General features: G+C 36.9%; 4 protein-coding genes across 4 annotated transcripts in view; 3 read left to right on the top strand and 1 right to left on the bottom strand.

The window, feature by feature from the left end:
* LOC107556929 (GPN-loop GTPase 3) overlaps positions 1-2,257 on the top strand; it is a 4,019-nt gene extending 1,762 nt beyond the window's left edge. The window contains exons 3-6 of the mRNA XM_016240189.1: positions 62-177; positions 262-358; positions 1,690-1,818; positions 1,974-2,257. Of these exons, the coding sequence (XP_016095675.1) occupies positions 62-177; positions 262-358; positions 1,690-1,818; positions 1,974-2,039 (408 nt within the window). The 3' untranslated portion in view covers positions 2,040-2,257. The remainder of the gene's footprint in view (positions 1-61; positions 178-261; positions 359-1,689; positions 1,819-1,973) is intronic.
* Positions 2,258-2,664: 407 nt separating this feature from the next.
* LOC107556928 (actin-related protein 2/3 complex subunit 3-like) lies at positions 2,665-4,325 on the top strand. Its single transcript, XM_016240187.1, has 6 exons — positions 2,665-2,771; positions 3,188-3,287; positions 3,415-3,491; positions 3,728-3,796; positions 3,922-4,048; positions 4,192-4,325. The coding sequence occupies exons 1-6, from the start codon at positions 2,766-2,768 to the stop codon at positions 4,323-4,325; spliced, it is 513 nt and encodes a 170-aa protein (XP_016095673.1). The 5' UTR covers positions 2,665-2,765.
* Positions 4,326-5,106: 781 nt separating this feature from the next.
* On the bottom strand, positions 5,107-10,046 carry LOC107556945 (ubiquitin-conjugating enzyme E2 G1-like). The gene is made up of 5 exons (XM_016240214.1): positions 9,861-10,046; positions 8,009-8,111; positions 7,770-7,867; positions 7,519-7,697; positions 5,107-6,084 (listed from the first exon to the last, which is right to left on the bottom strand). The coding sequence occupies exons 1-5, from the start codon at positions 9,901-9,903 to the stop codon at positions 5,998-6,000; spliced, it is 510 nt and encodes a 169-aa protein (XP_016095700.1). The 5' UTR covers positions 9,904-10,046; the 3' UTR covers positions 5,107-5,997.
* Positions 10,047-15,267: 5,221 nt separating this feature from the next.
* Positions 15,268-23,950, top strand: part of atp2a2b (ATPase sarcoplasmic/endoplasmic reticulum Ca2+ transporting 2b) — a 39,988-nt gene continuing 31,305 nt past the window's right edge. The window contains exons 1-4 of the mRNA XM_016240212.1: positions 15,268-15,895; positions 16,360-16,377; positions 16,470-16,552; positions 20,273-20,377. Coding sequence (XP_016095698.1) covers positions 15,775-15,895; positions 16,360-16,377; positions 16,470-16,552; positions 20,273-20,377 — 327 coding nt within the window. The 5' untranslated portion in view covers positions 15,268-15,774. The remainder of the gene's footprint in view (positions 15,896-16,359; positions 16,378-16,469; positions 16,553-20,272; positions 20,378-23,950) is intronic.

Here is a 23,950-nt window from a genome sequence, read left to right as displayed (position 1 = left end):
TTTTTTTTGCGATTTGGTTAACAAATTATTGAAAAAATGTTGCTACTGTTTTTTTATCTAGTTTATCTCTGGAGTTATGGCTGCTTTGAGTGCTATGGTGATGCTAGAAACCCCACAAGTCAACATAATGACCAAAATGGATCTACTCAGTCCAAAGGCTAAGAAGGAAATAGAGAAGTATGTTCATGTAATGCGATCGACTTATAATTCACTTTATCCTAGATTTAAATGACATGATGGTGTTTTTCATTTTATTTGCAGGTATCTGGACCCGGACATGTACTCAATGATGGAGGACAACTCTGCAGCTTTGAGAAGCAAGAAATTCAAGAAATTAACCAAGGCCATATGTGGTTTGGTAAGTTACAATTACAAAGATTGTGCCTCCTGTTGAGGCATTGATAAGTGTGATTTTTATATAAATAAATAAAATATATATATAAATAAGAGTTTCAGGTTTGCTGTGCTTGTTTGTTGGACTGCACAATTTTGGCAAATAATCATATTGACTATATACCAATATGACTATAAAATGATGATCATATTAATAATAATTATTATTATTAATAGTAATAATAATAATTAAAAACACTGAACAAATTAAGGAATATATTGCTATTTTAATTTTACTAAATCAATATAAATACATTGACTATGTAATAATAATTACATATGTAATATTAAAAATAATAATTTTATTTTAGAGTGCAACACTAATGTGTCTTAATTTCCTAATTTTCTTTTTCAAAAAACCACCGGGAGCCCTAAAGCTCTCCTTTGTTGGCTACATGTTTATAAATGTTTCTAATTACAGACCTGGTGAAATGCTTTACTCAGAAACACACAGCATATATATTTATTTAAAGGGGTCCTATTATACTTTTTCAACTTTAGTTAGTCTGTAATGTTGCTGTTTGAGCATAAAAAAAGATCTGCAAAGTTACAAAGCTCAAAGTCCACTTCAAAAGGAGATATTTTATTTAACAGAAATCACTTTTCAAAAACTACAGCGAACGACTCGTTTGGACTACAACGCATATTTTCCAGGATTTGTGATATCACAAATACCGACGAATGGGACGAGACCTGGTTGAGCTGCACTAGAGAAGGCACAGAGTGTTATCACTATGTCGGAGACACGCTAGCTTTCCCAAGGCAGACGAACTTAGAGTGGTTACAATCATCCGGGTTTAAATTGCGCTCAGATTGACTTGATTTTGATGCAATATTTACACTGAAGCTTGCAGGTGGCTATATGGTAAGGGGCATGACATTTCTCGACCAGGCGCAGAGTGCTGCCAATCACAACACCCACTGGCCCAGCTAACCAATCACAGCACATCTCGTATTTCAGAAGGCGGGCCTTCATTTGATACAGGTATTATTCGAGCCGTTCATGCCAGACTGGGGAGAGAGGTGTTGTAATAATGTAAAATATGTGAAAAATAATGTGTTTTTCGTATGAGAGCCTGTTCTAGTACACCCCCAAAACAAAATCAAGACTTTGTAAAAGAGCATAATAGGACCCCTTTAAATCACAGCCTTTCCTTTTTGATAATCGCACTAAGCCATATAGCAATTTCAGTTTTTGATTTTGATTAATCGTTCAGCCCTAGCATCTTTCATATTCAATTTCAAGTTTTACAATCATTCTGTAGTTAAAAACTAAGATGGCACTGTTTTCTTTAGATTGATGATTACAGTATGGTTCGTTTCCTGCCCTTTGACCGCACTGATGAGGAGGGCATCAGCATTGTCCTGCAGCACATCGATTTCTCCATACAGTATGGTGAAGACCTGGAGTTTAAAGAGCCCAAGGTTTGTGCATAAGGTTGCTGCCATATGCTATGAACTGATGTTTGATTCTAAGATATTAAGTCTATAAGTCGAAATTGGTTTTAGATTACAACAAAATTAGCAATTTGCAAATTAAAAGTGCTAAATCCCCCCCCCCCCCCCTTTTTTTCCTCCAGGAAATTGATGGGGAACCCAGTAACACAAATTTTGATGAGTTCTTCCAAGACAGAGATGATTCTTAAGCGAGGAGAGAGATCATACTTCAAAGCCAGCCAGCCAGACTTCTTCCACTAATTAAGAGTTTAATTTATTTAAACTATATTTTGTGTCGCTTTCATAAATTCATTAGTTGAAGGATGCAGCCGTAACCTGTGCTATGCCTCAGTCTTTGCAGAGTTTTATAAAATGTAATCCATTTTTTTTAGAAGTGTGTATTTATTTTTGCAGTAAAAATATGGAAATGGCAAATGTGGTGTTTTAATTTTGTTTTTAAAAAAAAAAATCAGTTATTACATGTCATAACCCAGTTGCATAAAAGTCTTAGAAGGACATTGACAGAGACAAGCGAAATAGCAGTTTATCATTATCATCAGTTATTCAATAGTGGACAGTTAAACTTATATATTTGCCCCCAATGAATATTAGTTGTTAAAACCTAATGTACTTCCTACGTTGTCTTGGTAGGCAGGTCGCTAGGTTTTGACTGCCGTAACAAAAAAAATGGTGTTGACAGTTTTTTAAATGGCACATGTAACATGTTTAGACTACTTAAAAGAAGTGATTTAAAATCATATAAAAAAAAAAATTGTGTGGGGGGGGGGGCGGGGCAGAACTGAGAACTGGTGTCCTTCGGCGCCCCCCAGTGGTTATAGCCGGATACTGTGCTGGAAACTTCCTGTATCGCTGTTGGGTGGGACAGCGCTGACATTCATTTTTTACCTGCTAGATTTGGGACATATTGTACCAAAATGCCGGTAAGAAATCATTAAACATAACGATTAGCGCAATTGTTTGCGTTATGGGCAGTTTGTTGTGCCACGTTTTAGAGCAGCGGCGAAGTAGAAACATATTTTATCGTGATTAGCCATAGAGCTAACCTATACATCATGTTACTCTGGCCATTTTTCTACAATTGTAGCAGTTTTACAAATACATATTTTATTGTGTTTTTGATTTTCATATATTATAATCAAATATGTATAGGTAAGTGTCAGAAATATGTTGTTAGAAACAGAATTTGTGCGTCTGTCCGTGATGCAAACGACTGGATTTCCTCATTTACATTCACCTCAGTGATCGCTGATTTTCTTTAAAACCAATTTGCTATATGAAAGAAATCTTACTAAATAACTCTTGCATTTTTGTTGTTGTAATTTTCCACTCTCTTCAGGCTTACCACTCAAACCTGATAGATGCAGACACCAAACTGGTGGGGAATATGGCATTACTGCCCCTCAAAACACAGTTTAAGGGTCCTGCTCCTAAAGAAAGTAAGAAAGATTGCTTGATTTTAGGCAGTACTCTGAGATCAGAGTTATGTCTGGTTCTTCCTTAAATGGCGATCTTTAGAAAAGGGTATTTGACAAATCATCTCTTCCTTCCTGTTTCCATATTCAGCAAAAGACACAGATATTATCGATGAGGCCATCTACTACTTCAAAGCCAATGTTTTCTTCAAGAACTATGAAATTAAGGTAAGACGGATGACCGTACAGCAGGCTGGCTGTGCAGGAGCCTGAAAAAATGCACTTGCATGCCTTAACATGCATTCATATTTCTGTCCTGAGAGAGAAGAATAAATATATTCTCATGGGGATATGTCACCTCAAACTCTTTACATATGCATATCGACATACGTAGTCAGGTATAACTTCACTTCAATTGTTGAGATTTTGTATTGAACTGTTGACTTTTTAAATTTTTTTGATAGAATGAGGCAGATCGGACTTTGATCTACACCACTCTTTACATCTCTGAATGCCTCAAGAAGCTCCAGAAGGTAACTATTGAAGAATAAAAGCTTCATTGTATATTTCAAACGTTAAGTGTTGAATTGTTTATCAGGTGTTGTTCATTTTCCTCAGTTAATGCTTCTTAAGTAACCCTCTCATAAATGATTTCTAGTGCAGTTCAAGGGGCCAAGGAGAGAAGGAGATGTACACGCTGGGAATTACCAACTTTCCTATCCCTGGAGAACCTGGCTTTCCTCTGAATGCCATGTATGTTAAACCCTCTAGCAAACAGGAGGAAGGTATGGGACAGTGAAGTCAAAACTTACCTGGGTCTGGTTGATTTAAACATCCACTAAGACCTTCTTTATGATGAGTTTTATGATTAGAAGTGTTATTGCTGATTACAGAAAAGATCTAAATACCGTGTTTTTCTCCTGGACAGAAACGATGAGGGCTTACCTGCAACAAATCCGACAGGAGACAGGACTGAGATTGTGTGACCGTGTGTTCGACCCTCAGACAGACAAACCAAGCAAGGTGAGGCATATTGAAATATTATCAGTCAAATCAAGGTGAATGACAAAAGCAAGAGAGGCTTTAATAGGCATTTTATTTAGTTAATACAATTTTTTTGTGCACTGTGACATTTTACTGACAGTTAAACAAAGTTTTCCTCCGAAGTCTTGTTACTTTAATGCAAAAAAAAAAGTTAATCTTTCTTTTTTTTGGGATGGTCTATGCCTTTAAACTTATTTCACTAATTTCTAAGTTTTTCATTAATATTTAATATTTTATTTCAATTGACAATTAATATTTTCAGTTTCACAATAACACCACAACTTGGTGTGTAGTGAGTTCATAATTTATTTATCTGAACTTAAAGAGCATAAATGATTGCTGCAGAAAGAAATTACATTCCTTCATATTTAGTGCTCAAAAATCAATATTCTGCCAAGCACCACACAAACTGGAGAAAAGTGTTTCACACCAGTAACACACCACTGAATCAAATCAAAACATGACCAACTGAAAATTCAGTCTTTTGAACAATTGCATTAGTACACAACACCAAACAAACCTCACTCAGACAAGATCCTAAAAGATGTGTTATCAAGAATCGTATGCACCTTTAGAAGATATTGAGGTAACTGCAATTTACATGACTGACAAGACATCAACAGGACAAAGGCAAGACTAAAAGAGAATAAAACACAAGGACAAACACTAGATATGTAAGACAAATGCTACATTTTAATGAGCAATTACATGATAGGACCTTCAGGGAACAGAAGAGTGAACAGGATACAGTCATAAATGAGATTACAAAACTACATGTGGTGGCGGGGGGACATCACAAACAAATGACTGAAAGACCTATGGTACAATACATCATATTTACATACACAAAAAATACAGCTTTTGAGCTTACCATTTATACAAAAAAATATTCTCTGTCTCTCATGCAAATATCTAACTTTTTGGTTTGTCCAAAAGAGGATTCCAGCTCAAAAACTGACTAGACATCGAGACGGATTTGACATCACAATACAATTTTCCTTTCCGATAGGAGAACAACTTAAGGCAGCAGAGAAAGAGATGGCCCTTTGAGAGACATCTGCGGTATTGTTTTGTTGTTTTTTTTAAGGGAATAGGGCTGTCCGACAGTGAGAAGGGAAATCAGCATCGATTCTGACCATCAGCCTCTACTAGTACCATAAACGCACAAAACACGCCAAAATTGCATAAAAGACTGTTCAAAATTGATGGCTCAGTGGCAGATAAAAAAAAAAAAAAGCAAATCAAAACAAGTGTCATGCAGTACATTTCATCATAAGATAATAAATAATTCAGACACACTAGAGGGTGGAGGGTAATTGGTATTAACGAAACGTGCTATAACTCACACATTCAGATAAAAAAAAATATTTATATATATTATTCTACGGTGGCTTTGCTCTGATATCCCTAAATGGTGCAAACCGAAATAACTGGTGACTAAAATATAGGTGATCGCCTATTAATGTTGACATATCCAGGGGGCTGGTTAGAATTCAATTTACGTGATGAAGCTTTGCCACACATAAATATAATTCAACACATAGTTAAACCTATTAAATTGATATGAGCTTGTCATGGGCTTTAAAATCAATGGCGAAATAAATCCTGAAATTGAAACGTCTGTTTTTGACCTCAAGATATGGAGATGGGAACTGATATGTACTAAACAAATGTAACGGTGATGGAGCGTCTAGTCAAATGCCATTTCTTGGCTCTTCCTCACGCAGCGGGCAACTTTCCGCTTGAACTCACCGTTGGGATCCTCTCGCCATTCTTTCTGCAAGCCGAACACAAATGAGAGAGTTTCAGTCATTGCTTCAGAAGGACAAAAACATGAATTGGCATTTCATTTAAATAAAGTGACATTTTGGAGTGAAATTTGAAAAAAAAATAAAAATAAAATGCATGTGGGACTTGATTTTATTCATCAGGAATTGGATCTATGATGGTCATAACCGGCACTTTTTGAAGAGTTTTTCATCCAGGATGTGGATGCTTAAATGGTGATGCTTACAGTATATATATATATATATATATATATATATATATATATATAATCTCATTACATTTAGTACATTTTGATGAAAGGATGAAGTTACTATGAAATATTATTTTTATGGAATATTTCAGTATTTATTATAAATGACAAGGTTTCTGCATGTTTTATTTAAAACCAAGTAAAGTAAACTTAAGGAATAAACTGAAGGGAATGCAATTCATCACTATGTTCTCTAAATTTAAATGTCTAGGGAGCACACAATCAGTTGCATTAGCAACACTTCAAAGTTTGAAATTATAACCACCAACCAATCTCCACTACTTTTTAATTTGTTTTATAAAAAATAAAAAAGTTACCGTTTTCGAATCCATTCAGCCGATCTCCGGGTCTGGCGGTAGCACTTTTAGCTGTAGCTTAGCATAGATCATCGAATCTGATTAGACCGTTAGCATCTCGCTCAAAAATGACCAAAGAGTTTCTATATATTTCCTATTTAAAACTTGACTCTTCTGTAGTTACATCGTGTACTAAGACCAACAGAAAATGAAAAGTTGTGATTTTCTAGGCAGACATGTCTAGGAACTATATAATTATATAACTGATATTACGCAGCACCTGAAAACAGTCCCCAGCACGCTCCCTGTGCAAGCAGGTGGTCACGTTGGTTATGTTGACGGAAGTTAGCCTATTTTAAGGCGCTGTGTAATATGATTGCGCCTGCTGCACCCTTGGTACGGCAGCAAAGTTCCTTGGTTATTACACCGGAATGAGAGTATAGTTCCTAGCCATATCGGCCTAGAAAATCACAACTTTTCATTTTCTGTTGGTCTTAGCACATGATGTAACTACAGAAGAGACAAGTTTTAAATAGGAAAAATATAGAAACTCTTTGGTCATTTTTTAGCGAGATGCTAACGGTCTAATCAGATTCAATGATCTATGCTAAGCTACAGCTAAAATTGCTAACGCCAGACCCGGAGATCGGCTGAATGGATTCGAAAACGGTAAAACTCAACTGTTTAACTCTAGGGGAGTTGGAAAATGAGCCTATTTTCAAAATAATGGAGTGTTCCTTTAACCCTACTCCCTAAAATATGTAAATCATTTTTACTGTACCTTCTGATCACATCGCAAAAACAATGTTCATTTTGATATCATGGTGACTTATTATAAAACATGATTCAATATATTATCACAAATCAGTAAACTTACAGCTGCGTCCACATTGGCTGGCGAGTCACCATTGGGATCAGCTAACATGGAGATCACGCTAATCATGATGGTCTCTACAGTGTGGATGGGCAGCCAACGCTCCTCAGGTTTCTCATAGCCAAATTTGTCCTCTCCTGGCTCATGTAGGATGGAAATGCACACATCTCCGTTCTTCGCGACTGGTTAGAGATGATGAATAATATCAGTGTCAGCCGCTATAAGGGACAGTGATTTCACCAACATGCACTCACCATTAGGATGCCAAATCTCTGTAATAAACTTCATCTTGGGGGGCCGAAGTGGGTAATCATGAGGGAAAATGAGATGTGCCTTAAAAAATCCACCTTCGCTGTAAATCAAAACCAGAAAAAGTGAGTAAACGGTTTGGTTAGAAGTGATCTGAGCTTTGTAGAAGACTAGATTAGTCAACCGGCCAATCTTATAGCTAAACCCAAACACCACATGGCTGGTAACAGGATTGGTTACTTACAACAATGTGTCTTGAGGGCCGATCACGACAACCTCCCACTGATAGATATCATCATCATCAATCAGACCAGCAGAAAAACCTTCCACTGGGTTTTTGTTGAGCTCTGTAAGACATAAAAAAAGACACATTATTTCAATGTATCTTAAAGGGTTAGTTCACCCAAAAATGAAAATTAGTCCATAAATTACTCACTCTCAAGTCATCCTAGGTGTATATGACTTTCTTCTTTCAGACGAATCCAGTCGGAGGTATATTCAAAATTGTCTCTGATCTTTCAAGCTGTTTCATGGCACTCAGCGGGTGTTCCATGCATCAGTTAAATAAAAAGCCATCCATAAAAAAAAAAAGTGTCTCACACGGCTCCGGGGGGTGAACAAAGGCCTTCTGTAGTGAATCGATGCGTTTTTGTAAGAAAAATATCCATATTCAAAACGTAATAATCACTTTAATGTAGCTTGCGCCAACAGTTGTACACGGAAGCAGCTCCGGGCGGATGAGGTATGAGGTCAGCGCTCCGCATGCGCCGGTGAGTCTCGTGAAAACCAACGTTTGTTAACAGGAGCAAAGGAAGCAAAGTTTCCTTACTTTAGCAAAGGAAAAGTAGTCCGCTTGGCTTATATCGAAATCCTCCGACATTCTTCTTTACAAATCCTCGTTTTGTACTTCTAATAAGTGACCGTTGTTTTGTTTTGATCTCTCCCCTGCGCTTCCGCGTGCGTCACTTCTGAGCGGCGCATGTGCAAAGCCGACCTCCATACGTCATCCTCCCGGAACTGCTTCCATGTACAACAGTGAGCGCAAGCTACATTAAAGTGATTATTATGTTTTCAATATGGATATTTTTCTTACAAAAACGCATCGATTTGCCACAGAAGGCCTTTGTTCACCCCCTGGAGCCGAGTGAGACACGTTTTTTTATGGATGGGCGCATTTTAATTAAGTGCTTTTGGACTGATGCATGCAACACCCGCTGAGTGCCATGAAACAGCTTGAAAGATCAAAGACAATTTTTAATATAACTCCGACTGGATTCGTCTGAAAGAAGAAAGTCATATACACCTAGGATGACTTGAGGATGAGTAATTTATGGGCTAATTTTCATTTTTGGGTGAACTAACCCTTTAAGTGAATTTATATATATATATATATATATATATGCTTTGTATTTACACATGTAAAAGAAAATTAATGTCAAAAGGCTTTGAATAAGTTGGTGAGGTACATACATGCTGATGACAAAAAATATATAAATATATATTTGTCATTTATCATTCGTATCTGGCAATATTGGATATTAGATTACATTTTCTGCTAATGAGAGCTTAAAGTTAATCTAACACTAATTAACTAATAAGTTTTACCTTACAAAATCTCTATTTTCATAATATACATTAATAATGTTGTGATCACTTGAGGCATTAAAAACGATAGAGGAATAAATGTGTAAAGACCAAAGCTTGTTATGTACTAATATGCATGTAATTGTATCAAATAAGGTAAAAAACTAAATGAGATTCCTCATTTATGTTTCCTAATTTGTCTACTGCATACACGTGTCAACTGATACTATGACCAGTAAACTAAAAAAATTGTTCTTTTTTTAAAATAAAAGGTTTAAGCTTGATGATCAACATGTTTATACCTCACCAACTTATTAGGCGCTAGCATGCTAGCAAAGCCTTCTGATCTTATTATACTTTACAAGTGGAAATACGAAGCCCATAAGCTCTTACACAAACACTGACAGTGCGTTTCGTTACACGCTATGTAATTTTGTAAGTACAGATGGTATGGATAAAAATAATATAACAATGTTGCACTACTCACGCTAACAGTTAGCCACCTAACGTACCTGCTAGCTGTTTTCGCAGAAGCAGGGCCGACTGCTCAGTCATTTTATTTCAACTAATGTTAACAAAATAAATAATGTCTCCAAACGAAAATGGGACGAAATAAAGTCAGAGAAATCAATGTTGGCAATCAAAGTTGTTCGACACGCAGCACACGGCAGTGTGTATTTGATATCTACTTCACATGCGCCGAGAAGCGATACATGTGATACTGGCACTGACCTCAAGGCTGTGTGTCACTTGGTAGCTGTCTACTACAGCAGTTTTGGGCATCTTTTTGGGCGCGTTCCGAGTGGATGGCCAAAAAATGCTGCACGCGCCCATGGCGACCACATTTGCTGTCTATGTAGATGTCTCACTAGGGTTCGAAACACAGCTAAAGTAAACGCGACCAAACAACCTTGTTGATCATTCTGCTGAAAATATAGGTGATATATTTTCTCATGAACAGAAATAAACCTTAAATCGCAAATTTCAATTTTTTTATTTTTAACAATATAATTTATATATTTTTTCTAAATTGTGAATAGATGTCGAAATGCACACAATTACAAATGTGTAGCGGTGTTCTTATTAACTAAAACCTTTAAAAATCACTTTCGGTAATTGATATAAAGCTGAAGTATAAGTATTAGATGAAAATGTAAAACTTAAAAACGTATTAAAATGATTAGAATGAGCAATGTCGAAGTAGGCTACTAAAATCACTCAAATTAAACCTGAAATAATAGGGAAGCTAAAAAACGAAATATAAAACTACTAATAAAAAACGAAGCACAAAAAATTACTAAAACTAAAATGGACATTTTTGTTTAATAATAAAAACCGAAAAATACATAGCCTAAATAAAAGCTAATTAAGAATTGTGATATTATATTATACTATATTATAGTATATAAATAATACTAAAATAACACTGGTATACATTGTCTGTGCCTTCTCCATTTTGAAAACGTGTATTTCAAAGTAAATTTAAAGAGTAAAGACAAGTAATGTCTAAGTTTCTAAGTTAATAAATGCATTACACCACCTTAAATGAATTTTTAAAACAGTGTTGAGAGTTGTACAATACAAATCCTTTTAAAAAAAGGGAGAAGTTGTACTGCATATTACAGTAGCTACAACATTACTGTCCTTTCTACCAGGACATTATCTATTAAGTTACGGATAACGACGTTTCCTTTAACCCTTAAACACAACCAAATGCAAGTAGACACCTGTAAAAAATCAATATGGACAATTCATTCATATTAACACAATACATTAGGACCTATTTTACGGACTTTTATTAGAGTGTAGGCTATAGCTTAGGCTAATCATTTGACATGTTTCCTGCAATGACAAATACAATACACTAGATAGCAGTAACTGCTCACTTGAATTTTGTCCCAAAACATCCCTAGGTAAAAGACACTTAGTAGAAGACATTTTGTGGTTTAGTCTAATTTTAGTTAATAATAAATGATACAAATATAATATATGCTTGTTAATTTGATAAAATATATTTATATGTCAAAACTGCGTTTAACTGTGTCTTCAGATCAGCCTTAATCAGTGAATCTGAGTGGATTCACCAAGCCTGGCCCATCCTTTATCATGAGAGCTTTACAATCCTCCTGACATGCCAGAATCTTACATTTGCTTTTTTACAGAACCATAAAAGGCAAACATTTGGCTCCCAGCCCAGAAACTGATACCAAACATAGACTGAATATGGGAAAGAGATGTTAGCAGCTACATTCCACATCCGTGAAACTCAAACAAGGGGATGGGTTTCTGAATAAACAGCCACGCTCAGGTGACAAAAGGAGGACTTTGTGTACTCTTCCTGGCATGTTTCCTCTGATGGCACACACGTTGAGGAACAATTTACCTCTCAGATCTGTCTGTCTCATGGTTACCAGAGATTTGTCTTGTGCCTTATCTTTTGTTGACATGTTAGCATGCAACTGTCAACCCACTGTATTACACAGAGAAGCGATGGTACACTGAATACAGTGCAATCTTATGGAAACATATGACTCTTCTCATGAACTGTTAGATGCCTTATTACTAATTCAACCAATCCAACTCATCTTTTGCATCCAACAGAAGAAGCCATCTGTTTAAACCACCACGACTACTACACAAATAGAAAAATGCTAGTTAATGGTTAACAATTCTGAATTCTAGGACATTTAAACCTACTGTATTATTTTAAGAAACTTGTAGCTAATTGGAAGCCATTACAGACATAAATCCACAAAATGCATTTAAATCTTGCAAACAGGATGGGCCAAACAGCTTGACACTTCATTGAGATGCTGACCGAGCTGTTCTTTCTCTCTCAAGCCTGCTTCAATTAATGTGTCAGTCATGAGGTGTGTGATAAATGGGCTATTACTAGCTCGGGTGACCTTTTTAGCGAACGGAATTGCAATACAAAAGGGAACATCTTTTGCTTTAAGCTTACTGGGGATGTTATTGTAGCAGTTTTATGCCTAATGTATTTCATAGTTTGATATTCATACTTTCTTTTTGAAGCAATAGTTCACTGAGAAAAAATAAATAAAATTGACTGAAATCTACTGATTTACTGAGTTTGTTTCTTTATTGGAATAGATTCAAAGAAATTTTGCATTACATCACTTGCTCACCAATGGAGTGAATGGGTGCCGTCATTACATCACAATTATCCACACGACTCCAGATCAACAATCAGCATTTGTGTGTGAACAGTTGTGTAAGAAACAAGTCCAGATGTTTTAACTTTAAATCGTAGCTTCTGGCTAAAATACAAATCCATAATCCATAACCCTTCCTTCAGTGAAAAAAATCTATCCTATAATATCTATAATATGGATAGACACACAGCTTTTCACTTCACAAGACATTAACTGATAGACTGAAGTCGTGTGGATTACTCATGGATTATTGTGAATGTTTTTATCAGCTGTTAGAACTCTCATTATGACGGCACCCATTCACTGCAGAGGATCCAAGTGATGTAAAACTAAATTTCTCTGAATCTGTTCTGATGAAGATACAAATCTTGGATGGCCTACAGGTGAGTAAATGTTCAGAAAATTTAAATTTTTTTGGTAAACTATATACTTTTAAGGTTTGCAGTTATTTTAACTGTTACTTAAATGAGCACCCCCCCCCCCCAACAAATACATTCATTTTTATGGCATTTCAGGCCCGGAAATCACAATTTTAAAATGATCAGATATTTACAGAAATTCACTGACTATGGGAAGCAGATAATATAATATATTTTATAATTTAATATTATATACATTTTATATGGTCATGGTATGGTATAAATTATATGGTATATAGTTTGAAACTCTACATAGACCTAATCTGAGAATTTATCTGGACCATCACCTCAGCCCTCAGCTATTTTCATCTAGAATAAACCAGTAGAGAACAGGCTAAATTGAGATTAAAGTGTCATGATATGCAAGATAGTGTCAGTCAAGGAAAATCACCTTCTACTGCAATTGTCAGAGATCTCGACAGATGGGCTGTGAATCTGAGCTGTAAGATTATGCTGATTGCCTTTTTGGACATTTCTGTTTCCATAAGCCAAATCATCTTTTATGAAACTAGGGACGTCAGTGTACAGTAATGTTTTGTGTTTGTGTGTGTGTGTGTGTGTGTGTGTGTGTGTTTTCATCCATAAGTGTTCTAAACAACTTTCAGAACCTGAATCAATAATCAAAGTTTATCTTCCAAATAATAGTGGAAAGAATCACATCTGACTATTAGATCAACTTATAAACAAGTGACATGGAAAGCACCATGTCATATCTCCATGACAACCCAGCTTTGGCAAAACTAATTTAGCTGTTTCATATCTTTTTATCTGAGCCTGTAGTGTTGCAAAATGGCTGCAGACCCTGGGTCCAAGTAACTCTTATGATGTTGTTTCATTCCTCCTTTTCATCAGTAAGACTGTGCAGTGAGTGGCCTTATCTTGTATGTTCAAGTATAAGCGTTTTCTCCCAATGATGCCTGGGTAATAGTGAAAAACAGTGTGCACCTCAAAGCACTGTGTGAAGAAAGTGAAGCTTGCTTTCAACATTGTATCTTACACCAATCTAATATTTAATTGTTTGGCTGCATGACTATCTGTTTAACCAGTCAGACTTATCTAAGATAAATGATATATGTTTTAAAATCAGGAATGGGTTTAGCCATCCTGAGGGAAAGTTTAAACACCAACATTTGAACCAGAACACAAGACAAACCTGCAAAGTATGTTTTTTTTTGTATTGCATATATATGAGAAATGTTGTAAACTGTTGTATCTTACACCAATCTAATATTTAATTGTTTGGCTGCATGACTATCTGTTTAACCAGTCAGACTTATCTAAGATAAATGATATATGTTTTAAAATCAGGAATGGGTTTAGCCATCCTGAGGAAAAAAATCTTGTCAGTTTTTTTTAAGTTTAAACACCAACATTTGAACCAGAACACAAGACAAACCTGCAAAGTATGTTTTTTTTTTGTATTGCATATATATGAGAAATGTTGTAAACTGCACACACACACACACAGGTTTGTTTTTAGGGTTTATGGGGACTCTCCATAGGCGTAATGGTTTTTATACTGTACAAACTGTATTTTCTATTGCCCTACACCAACCCTACCCCTAAACCTACCCCTCACAGGAAACTTTCTGCATTTTTAGATTTTCAAAAAAACTAATTCTGAATTATTTATAAGCCTTTTGAATTACGGGGACACTGCAAAAGTCCTCATAAATCACCTTCTCGTTGTAATACCTATGTCATACCCATGTTATTTTACAAATGTGTGTCCTCATAAACCACATAAACATGCACACACACACACACACACACACACACACACACATTTAGTTTTACTTGATGTAATAAAAAAACTAAAATTAAAATAATAAAAAAATTAAAATTAAAAAACAATAACTAAAAAAAATGACCAAAACAGCTAATAAAGCTTTAACTAAAATTTAAATAGAAGATATAAAACTGAAAACTATTTCAAAATATTAATAAAAGCTATAATAGTATCGCAATGATAATAAAATAACAGAACAGAATTAATAACAGATTTTTAGACTTGCAAATTTGAGCAAATGGTTATGTGCCTGATTCAGTAATTCAGCATTCAATGTCGCCACCTACCGGCGTGACTATGTGAATGTGTCTGTGAAGGAATCTTTTTGGTGAACATGTTCAAAAGATTCGAGTCTCTTGCATTAATCAAAACCCCCACCTCTAACGTCATAACATTATGCATATCAGGGACATTTGTTTGCTACACTACACCCTTCTTCAACTGTACTGACTCTGACCCGGCCAAGAGGGTCAGCTGATCCACACTGCGTGACGAAGAAAAGTCAAAGGAAGGAACGGGATTTCCGGAGTCCGCGCAGCCAATGAACGCATTCCACATGCGGAGAGCGAGAGCTGTGCATGCGGATCAGGAGAGCGGCACAGCGGAGACACGCGATTGGTGCTGATGGTGCTAGAGCTGCGAACACCGGCACTGTGCTGCAGTTTACGGGAATGAGCCGAGGATAGATCCGAAAGACTATTTAAGGGCTTCGTTTGGTTATCTAGCACATCATAAGGACACTAGGACTCCCAGCAGGCATCGAAAAAACTTCAAGATCAAGAACAACCAGCGCGTTTGCGATGCGCGTGGTGTAATTTTTGGTTGAATTAGTCCGGGTTTTTAACTTTTCATCTCATTAAACGCCCGAACTAAAAAAAGTTACCATTGGCTTTTATCGTATACTGTTTATTTGAAGTCACTACGATTGTTTTTGGATCAAGTTTAGGGTCTGAAGGTCTTGGGAGTCAGGACTAAAGGCTTTGAAGAAGCCTGTTTGTGGGGGGTTGCGAGTTCGTTCATAATCAGCGTGTCCGTCCGTCCGTCCATGATGGAGAACGCACATACGAAAACCGTGGAGGAAGTTTACAGCCATTTCGCCGTGAACGAGAGCACTGGGCTCGGCCTGGAGCAAGTGAAGCGTCAGCGGGAGAAATGGGGACCGAACGGTGAGTGAGTGAGCGAGCGAGCGTGGCCCGGCTAATGCTAACAGAGGAAACTGGGATTGGCAGAGCAATAGAAAGCAGAGCGGTTTAGATGATTTCGCAATGTTCAGGTAGTGTTAGAGCATTGTTAGGCCCGTGAAAGAGCAGGCGCACATGCGGCGATATTCGTTTCATCAGCCGGCATGTGTCCGAAATGAAGGCGCGTGAAGTAACTGCTGCTCGCCACCAGCGAGTATTCTTACAGATTTGGCCAGAAATTAGTGTTGTAGATGTCATATAAACAACCTGTTTTGTTACTTTTTTTTTTGCAGTGAAGTTAAAATCTCAGTTGTCCTTTGCTGTTAAGCCTAAATGATGCAGTGTTTTTTTTTTTGTTTTTTTTTTACTGTACCTGAACTTTCAGGATCTAATGTTTTTTTTGTTTTTTTTTTATCCCCCTATGCTGTGAATCTTTGGGTGTCCCACAGAATTGCCTGCGGAAGAGGGTAATCTTTTGTCATGTTTTTTTTAACGCCTTATTTTATGCATTTCACACCATGGTCTTTATTATCATGTATTCACATGCCTTTGTCTTCAGGAAAATCACTGTGGGAGTTGGTGGTGGAGCAATTTGAGGATCTTTTAGTGAGGATTCTTCTCTTGGCAGCTTGCATATCTTTTGTAAGTACCTCAATACAGTATTCATTTGAATAAAACAGGGCCTATTTGGCTTTCCATATCATCATTTTCCCCAGTTATATCTGGATTAGGTTAAATAAGGGTAGGTTAGATTGGATTTAACTTTGCCATTGTGCAGAGTACAAGTATGTTACAGTAAGCATCTAACCAGAAGAGCAATTAAGCTGAACTTGTTATTAATATTAAAGGGGTCATTGATGCTATTTTAAAGATCATTATTTTGTGTATTTGGTGTAACAGAATATGTTGACATGTTTTAATGTTCAAAAAACACATTATTTTTCAAATACTGTACATTATTGTAGGTCCTCTATGCCCCGCCTCTCTCAAACGCTTCGTTTTCAGCAAAGCCCCCTCCTTTGACAAGCACAGTCTGCTCTGATTGGCCAGCTGACCCAGTGCATTGTGATAGGCTGAACACCACAAGCACGCATCGGAAATGTAACGCCCCTTTCCATAATCGCGAGCTTCAGCTTTCAAAGTAAATATCAAGATAGTTAATAATGTTGTTAGTTTCACCATCAGTTCAAGCAGTTAATAATGTCGTTAGTTTTACCATCCGTTCAAGCCCGAAAGGGCAACAGAGTCGCGTGACAGACACAGTGATGATGCAGTACACAAGCCGCGGTTTAGACAGCTGACGTGCTATGATTTCTGACAGGCAGTTCACTCTCCTGTGATGTGACCCTGTTCCCCTCACACACACACGCGACACGTCACTCTGCGCTGCGCAAAACTCCGCATTTGAACAGTCAATAGCAAATACTTAAACTAGTAACAAAACATACTTGCAGTCGCTGATTCAGAAGCGCCAGATTGTCATAGCAAAGTTGGAATTTACCCTTTTAAAAAAAATTTGAAATAGCCTTTGTGCACAGCCAGCCTCGTACTCTCCTAGGTTAAAAAAACTGTCGTCCATAAAATGCATTGCACAAATTCGAACATCTGGGTTGTGCTGTTCTGTTGTAAATAAATCTTAACCAATGATTCCTAATTGCATCTACTTCCGGAAGGCCAAATAAAGTGCCTTTGCTTTCGCACTGAAACACAGCGTCTCCCTGACATGGTTGCATCAACACTACTGCTGTTCCTGAAACCACGCCGCCTTTCTTTGCGTGAACATTTGGGCGGCATTATGCTAATATATCCACACGTTGATGTAGATATGTGGGGGCATGTTAGAACGAGCCGTTTTAGGTAGGTGTGGCTGACTCTTAACTTTTATAAAGAATATCTCTTTGGATTTGAGACTTTAGTCTTTGCAACTTTACAGATCTTCTTTATGCACCAAGAGCGTGTAACACTCCAAAGAGAAAGGAAAACTTGAAATCGCATCATATGACCCCTTTAAATAAAATTTTTCTGGGGGGGAAAAATAGCTTGTTAGTTTATGTTTGCTCTCCGCCAATGGAAGAAAATAAGCCAGAGCAACAAACTTTGGCTGTCACCATGCAACGCGAAAACTAAAAAACGATCTGGAAGAGCATGTTAGTGGAGTGGAGCAACAGAGAATTCCCCTTCCCACTCATAGTGTTCTATAATTACTCGGCTCCAATTCCACTCTGGGTTTTCCACTTGGTCTTCGAGTGGTCCTTGGTCAATCAAATATGAAGAGTGAACTTTGTGTAATATAGCATATAAATAATGGTGATGTGCAAAATCAACAAGCATTATCAGCCAATTGTGGCTGTTTTGTAATACACACAGACACACACACACACATTACATTATGGTTTTGTACTGCAGAGTGGCAGTTTTGTTCAGATTTTATTTCTATTTGGTTCATTAAGAATTTTTGTGGTGAATGTTAATCTCTGCTTGAGATGAGAATACGTACCATGCTGAAAGGTATCTGAGTGTTTCATAAATGCTCTGCGGGATATTTTGATCATGTTACAAAATGCTGTCGTTAGGCTACAAGGTGATGATGTACGGTGGTTCACTCAGTGGTTTATGTATGTTGTCTGGAGTCTTTTAACACTCGTCTGCTCTGGATAATGTTTCACCGCTGGAATGGGAAGCATGGTGCAAGTCCAAGAGGGCTTAGAGTGCTCTCACTCAGAACTTGGTGTAAAATACTCCGGCCCGGAGGTTAGGTTACTGTGTTAAACCAACTGTCATCCACTTCCTGTGTTTGGACCCGTGGGTGTGCAGAAAAATCAGTGTTTGTTGCATCAACATTAAAGATTATTGTTATTATAGCATGCTTGTTTATATTAAAAGAGAGGGGGGGGGTGAATGACATTTCTAAAATCCATCTGCTTTTGTTACTGGCTGCTTGTTTCTCATCTTCGCATCTGGCATCCAGTGTTGTGACATTGCACAAGTATTACTGGCAACGGGAAAGTTGTTCTCCCAGAATCGGTCCTGTGTATTGTTTGAGATCTCTCTTAGGCCCCATTTACATCTGGCTATACACAGGTCTAAACAGGTCCAAACGTGTTATACCCACTAACCTCTCATAGAGATGCATTAACTTGCTGTTACATTCACCTTTGTTATTCCCACAAGGCAAGGGTGTTATTCAATCAGCACATCACGTCTCATCAGGACTAAGCACAGCACCTGGAATTTACAACCACAGCCGTTTTCACAAGAACCTTATATAATTGAAGTCAGTTAAATGATTTTGAGTGACATCTCAACTTGAGATTCTCAAGTACTGGACTGAATTTTTGAAAAACCATTGTGCTTTGCGTTCAGAAGTCATAATTTTATTTTATTTTAAAAATGTATTTTGCTGTGAGTTGGTAATGTTGGTATTAAAAGCATCACATCTGTTGTATGACTTAGTTGTTCTAAAAGGACAAAACATATTGCCACAACTCAAAATACAAAGTTTTGCACTCACCAAGGCTGCATTTGAAAAATATGGCAAAAGCTGTAATTTTATTACAGTTTAAAGTAACTGTTTTCTAATTTAATATATTTTAAAATGTAAAATTGCCATTTGTCCCTGTGATGCAAAGCTGATTTTTCAGGATGCATTAATATTTCAGAGATTGCATTGGGAATACAAAGCTTTTTGCCTCACTAGAATGTGTGTTGGTGTTAAAATACTTGGTTTTTGGTTTGGTTTTGACTGCACATTGCTTCTGTTGGCATAGTAGTGTTGTTTGCTAAGACAAGCATCACTATTATTATTATTATTATTATTATTGCTCATACTCAAGTATGACTTTTTTTGTTACGTTCTCTAACTGATCAGTGAGACCTCTTGTGTGGTCCAGGTATGCTTAAGCCCATAGAGTCTAGATTGATGAAAGCTGGTCTGTCTTAATTGGATTACATAAAGTGCTTCAGTGTTCACTGGGCCTTGTCTGGACCGTGTCGGCATGCCTGTAAATTCACATGGCTGGCTTGTTAAGTGCTTTGTCTCGGTTATGCTGCCTAGAAGTGGCATGCATTAAATATAGTCATGCTTGTGAAGTTGCTGACATCAGTCTGTTTTTTGACACTAGGCATAAAGCCACAAGTCCTGCCAAGTCTCACGATATAGAGGGACATGCTTGAGGTACAAAAAAAAATACAATGACACACTAAAAGGTTTATATGGTGTCTTACTTGGAAGACTCCTTGGTGTTTTTATTCATTTGGTAATGTCTGGGTATTTGGCCAGCTTCCTCACAGGAATGAATGAAGTAAAAATGTAAATGAAATCCTGATTTAAAAAGTGCTTATTTTTGTTTTGTTCTTTTATAGGTACTGGCCTGGTTTGAAGAGGGAGAGGAGACCATTACAGCGTTTGTGGAGCCTTTTGTAATATTGCTCATTTTAATAGCCAATGCCATTGTAGGTGTCTGGCAGGTAAGTTTTGACCACTTTTTCTTGAACTTTGTCTTATTTTATACTTTCTGAACAGCATGAACACTGGAAATCCAAATATTCCGCAAAGTTTACAGGTCAAAGGAGTGTTGATATTTGATATTTAAATTTTGTGCTTAGTTTCACTTAAAATTTTTCGAGTTTGCTAAGGACAGATTGGACAAGTAATGTCCCATATAATCACTAAATCCATATTGACGTGCTCTGCCAGATGTTTATGAACAATCTTTGAGTACTTTGTTGTGTGAGAAACGATCATAGATTACCATAAAATTTTGGTCAGTAAGTTTTCTTTTTTGTTAGAGGTGTTAAAATGATCAAAAGTGACCGTAAAGGCATTTATAATGTTACAAATGATTTCCTTTTCAAATAAATACAGTTCTTTTGAACTTTCTATTCATCAGAATCCTGGAAAAAAAACACAAACTTTTTCCGTTTTCAACACTGAAAATAATGATTCTTGAGTAAGGATGGGTATCGTTTAAGGTTTTAATGGTATTACTACTCTTACCGATACTGCTTATCGATTCGGTACTTTAACGGTATTCTTATCGGTACTTTTTGTTTTATTTATATATATATATATATATATATATATATATATGACAAATTAAGAGCTGAATTAACATTGCTTTATATTCTGAAATGTAAAAAAAATATTTAATGAAATGAATATAAAACATCAATTTGTAAATGCACCAGTGTGCAGGCATTTTTAGTGTTTTATACATAAGCTAAGATACAGTAAGAGCATGAACAAAGAAACAAAGTAAAACAAACAGACATACAATAAAACAAATATACAAATGAAATTAAATAAACAGTGCTTGTCATTTTTCCATGAAGTTCTACTAACATTACTGTTCAGGTAAGTAATAGCCTACAAAAGAAATCTAAAAGTAATCAAATGTAAATGAACACTGCATAGTTTTCAGTGTATGTATTGATAGATTAATGCTTATTAAAGCTATAACATTATTCAGATTAAGAGCAGATTTGCATTTTGATGGCCCAAGCGCCAGTCTGTCACTTTAAGACAATATATTGACACACATCAGATTTTCTCATAAACTGTGTTTAAGTAAATACTCTCCAAGCCGGCCATTTTGACATTTTTGTGTGTATTTGATCGATTGAACTTGCGCCCGAAGCTCAAAGTGTAATTTGTTTGTCCGTTTTGGAGCGTGCCGCGCGCACACATTTCAGTCTGAGGAACAGCGTCTCTTGTGCGGATTGTGCTTTCAACGTTTTATCATCAAACATGTCCCGCAATTTAGCAACTGTAAAGACGGCATCTTACAACAATCACCAATTGAGCTGATTCTGGCATTACGTTTGGGTTTTAGGGAGGAACGAATGCGTGCCGCTGTGAAGGGAAAGAAGTTGCGCGAGAAACGCAGCTAGTTTTTAATAGCTTTACCTCATACCTTCTTTTGTATAATCCTTAGAAGCCAAAATAAAAATAAAATTAGCTTAATAAAATAGCCACAGGCCTAAAGTGTAAGCAGATGTTTGAATGTTTAGTTCTCTCTTCTATCATAATTAAGCAGGGCTTTCATGTTGCGCGTGCTGAAGCTCCTCCGCGTGGGCGCGATCTCGCTTCTGAATTGCGAAAAGCAAAAATACATCATAGACAAATGTTTGAAAAACAGCTGGTGACTCTGGTGAGATAGAATTTGCAAGATAATGTGTATATATAGGAATAATAAATTTAATTTAGCCCCGGGACCGATTAAATACCAGGTTTCGGTACCCATCCCTATTCTTGAGCACCATATATTCAGCTTTGTCATCATAAAAATGAATTTAATTTTAAAATGCATAAATATGGAAAACTGGTGTTTTAAATTGTAATATTTTTTCACGATATTATTATTTTTGTACTGTATTTTTGATAAATCCAGCCTTGGTGAAAGTATAGTTGGTTAGTATTTGTTATTATAGTCTAGGCCTATATAATGGGATTTAAAGCTTTTCTGTCCTCCAATTCCAGCTGTTTCTGACAGCCGTTTTCTGCAGGTAGAACTCACTTGTTTCCGGGCTTTCAAGTTTGTTTTAGATGCTTTAATATTGTGAATGTAGATTTTCATGAACAGTGTAGTTAAGCCTTTTATGAAAATGAAAATGTGGCCATTTTTTCCCTGCCCTTTTCTAAAGATAGTCCTGCTGTCCCAGTGGAATCCAGCGTAGAGCCAAGACCCTATTTTCTCCAGCACCTCTCGGCGCATGTCCCAGATTTCTCTCTATCATTTTATTTTAGTCACCATTCATTACCCAGACCGCTCAGAGAATCCTCAGCCTTGGCCCCTCCTAGTAGTTTTCTACTTTTTCAAATGCTCTCCTCAAAGGGCACAGAAGCAACACAGTGCTGAATGCCTTGGGCTGGAGTTTTCAGATAATATTTGTGTATGTAAATTAGGGCTGAACAATTTTGGAAAATAATTGAATTGTGATTATTTTTTCCAATATTGCGATTGCGATTTAATATGCAATAATTTTTTTTAAAGCTCTTTGTTCTGTATTATTCAACAAAGACAAGCTATAAATCATTGTATAGTATGACCAACACACTATTGGATAGATTAAACATAAATGTTCTTTTCTGTAGGCCAGGCCTATATGTTACGATGAAATTAGGTGATGCATGAATTGATATGAATGACATTTTTATTTAACAACTACAATCACAGTATATTGACTGATTTGTTGAACTTCCAACCTTGTAAGCATGTAATACTTATGACAACATAAAGCACTGACAAATAAGCCTGGTGTAAACATTAATATGAAAGTCAGTAACAAATCACACAAAATAAAGTAGATTGCAGAAATATAAAAACAAATCTGTTGCTTTACCACACTACTTTAGGTAATTCAAAGTCATTGTAATAAACACATGTAAACATGTGGACTGCACTAAACACTGTCTGTTAACTTTAGACCAGTGGTTCTCAAACTTTTTTGGTCGCGCCCCCCTTTAAACCTATATAAAAATCTGGCTCCACCCCCCCCAATTTCCCGAATCCCCATCCCACCTCAAACAATTTCACTAAACATTATGAAAAATGTATGTTTTTTTAATTTAAAAAACCAACAGGGAAAAAAACGTCTAGGTTACTTGTGTAACCCTCGTTCCCTGAAGGAGAGAACGGAGACGTTACGTCAGTGACTGACGAATTGGGATCTCGCCCGAGAGCCCAATCACCTTCGAGTGTTAACTAAACAAGCCAATGACAGTTTCAACATACACTTTCAGGGTGGAGGGAGACAGCCTTCGCTCCAACCCATCCTGCAGGAAAGAAAGCACGACTGCGATTGGGCATCTTCAGGGGGTCTTCCAGGTGGGAAGAGCACCAACCGACGAACAGGTTCCAGTTCAGCCTGTAAGCGTGTCTGGTAGACGGGGCTCTAGCTGAAGCGATGGTGTTTACTACCGCTGGAGGTAGCCCACCTAGAACCTCCGCGTCCCGTCCAGGGACCATAAGTGGAGATTCCACAAGTCTGGACACGGGTGCCAGAGGGTGCCCCCTCTCTGAGAAAGGAGATCCCTCCTCA

Source organism: Sinocyclocheilus grahami, unplaced genomic scaffold (genome assembly GCF_001515645.1).
Source record: "Sinocyclocheilus grahami isolate Dianchi unplaced genomic scaffold, SAMN03320097.WGS_v1.1 scaffold584.1, whole genome shotgun sequence".
NCBI lineage: Eukaryota > Metazoa > Chordata > Actinopteri > Cypriniformes > Cyprinidae > Sinocyclocheilus > Sinocyclocheilus grahami.
This window is presented reverse-complemented; position numbering and strand designations above follow the sequence as displayed.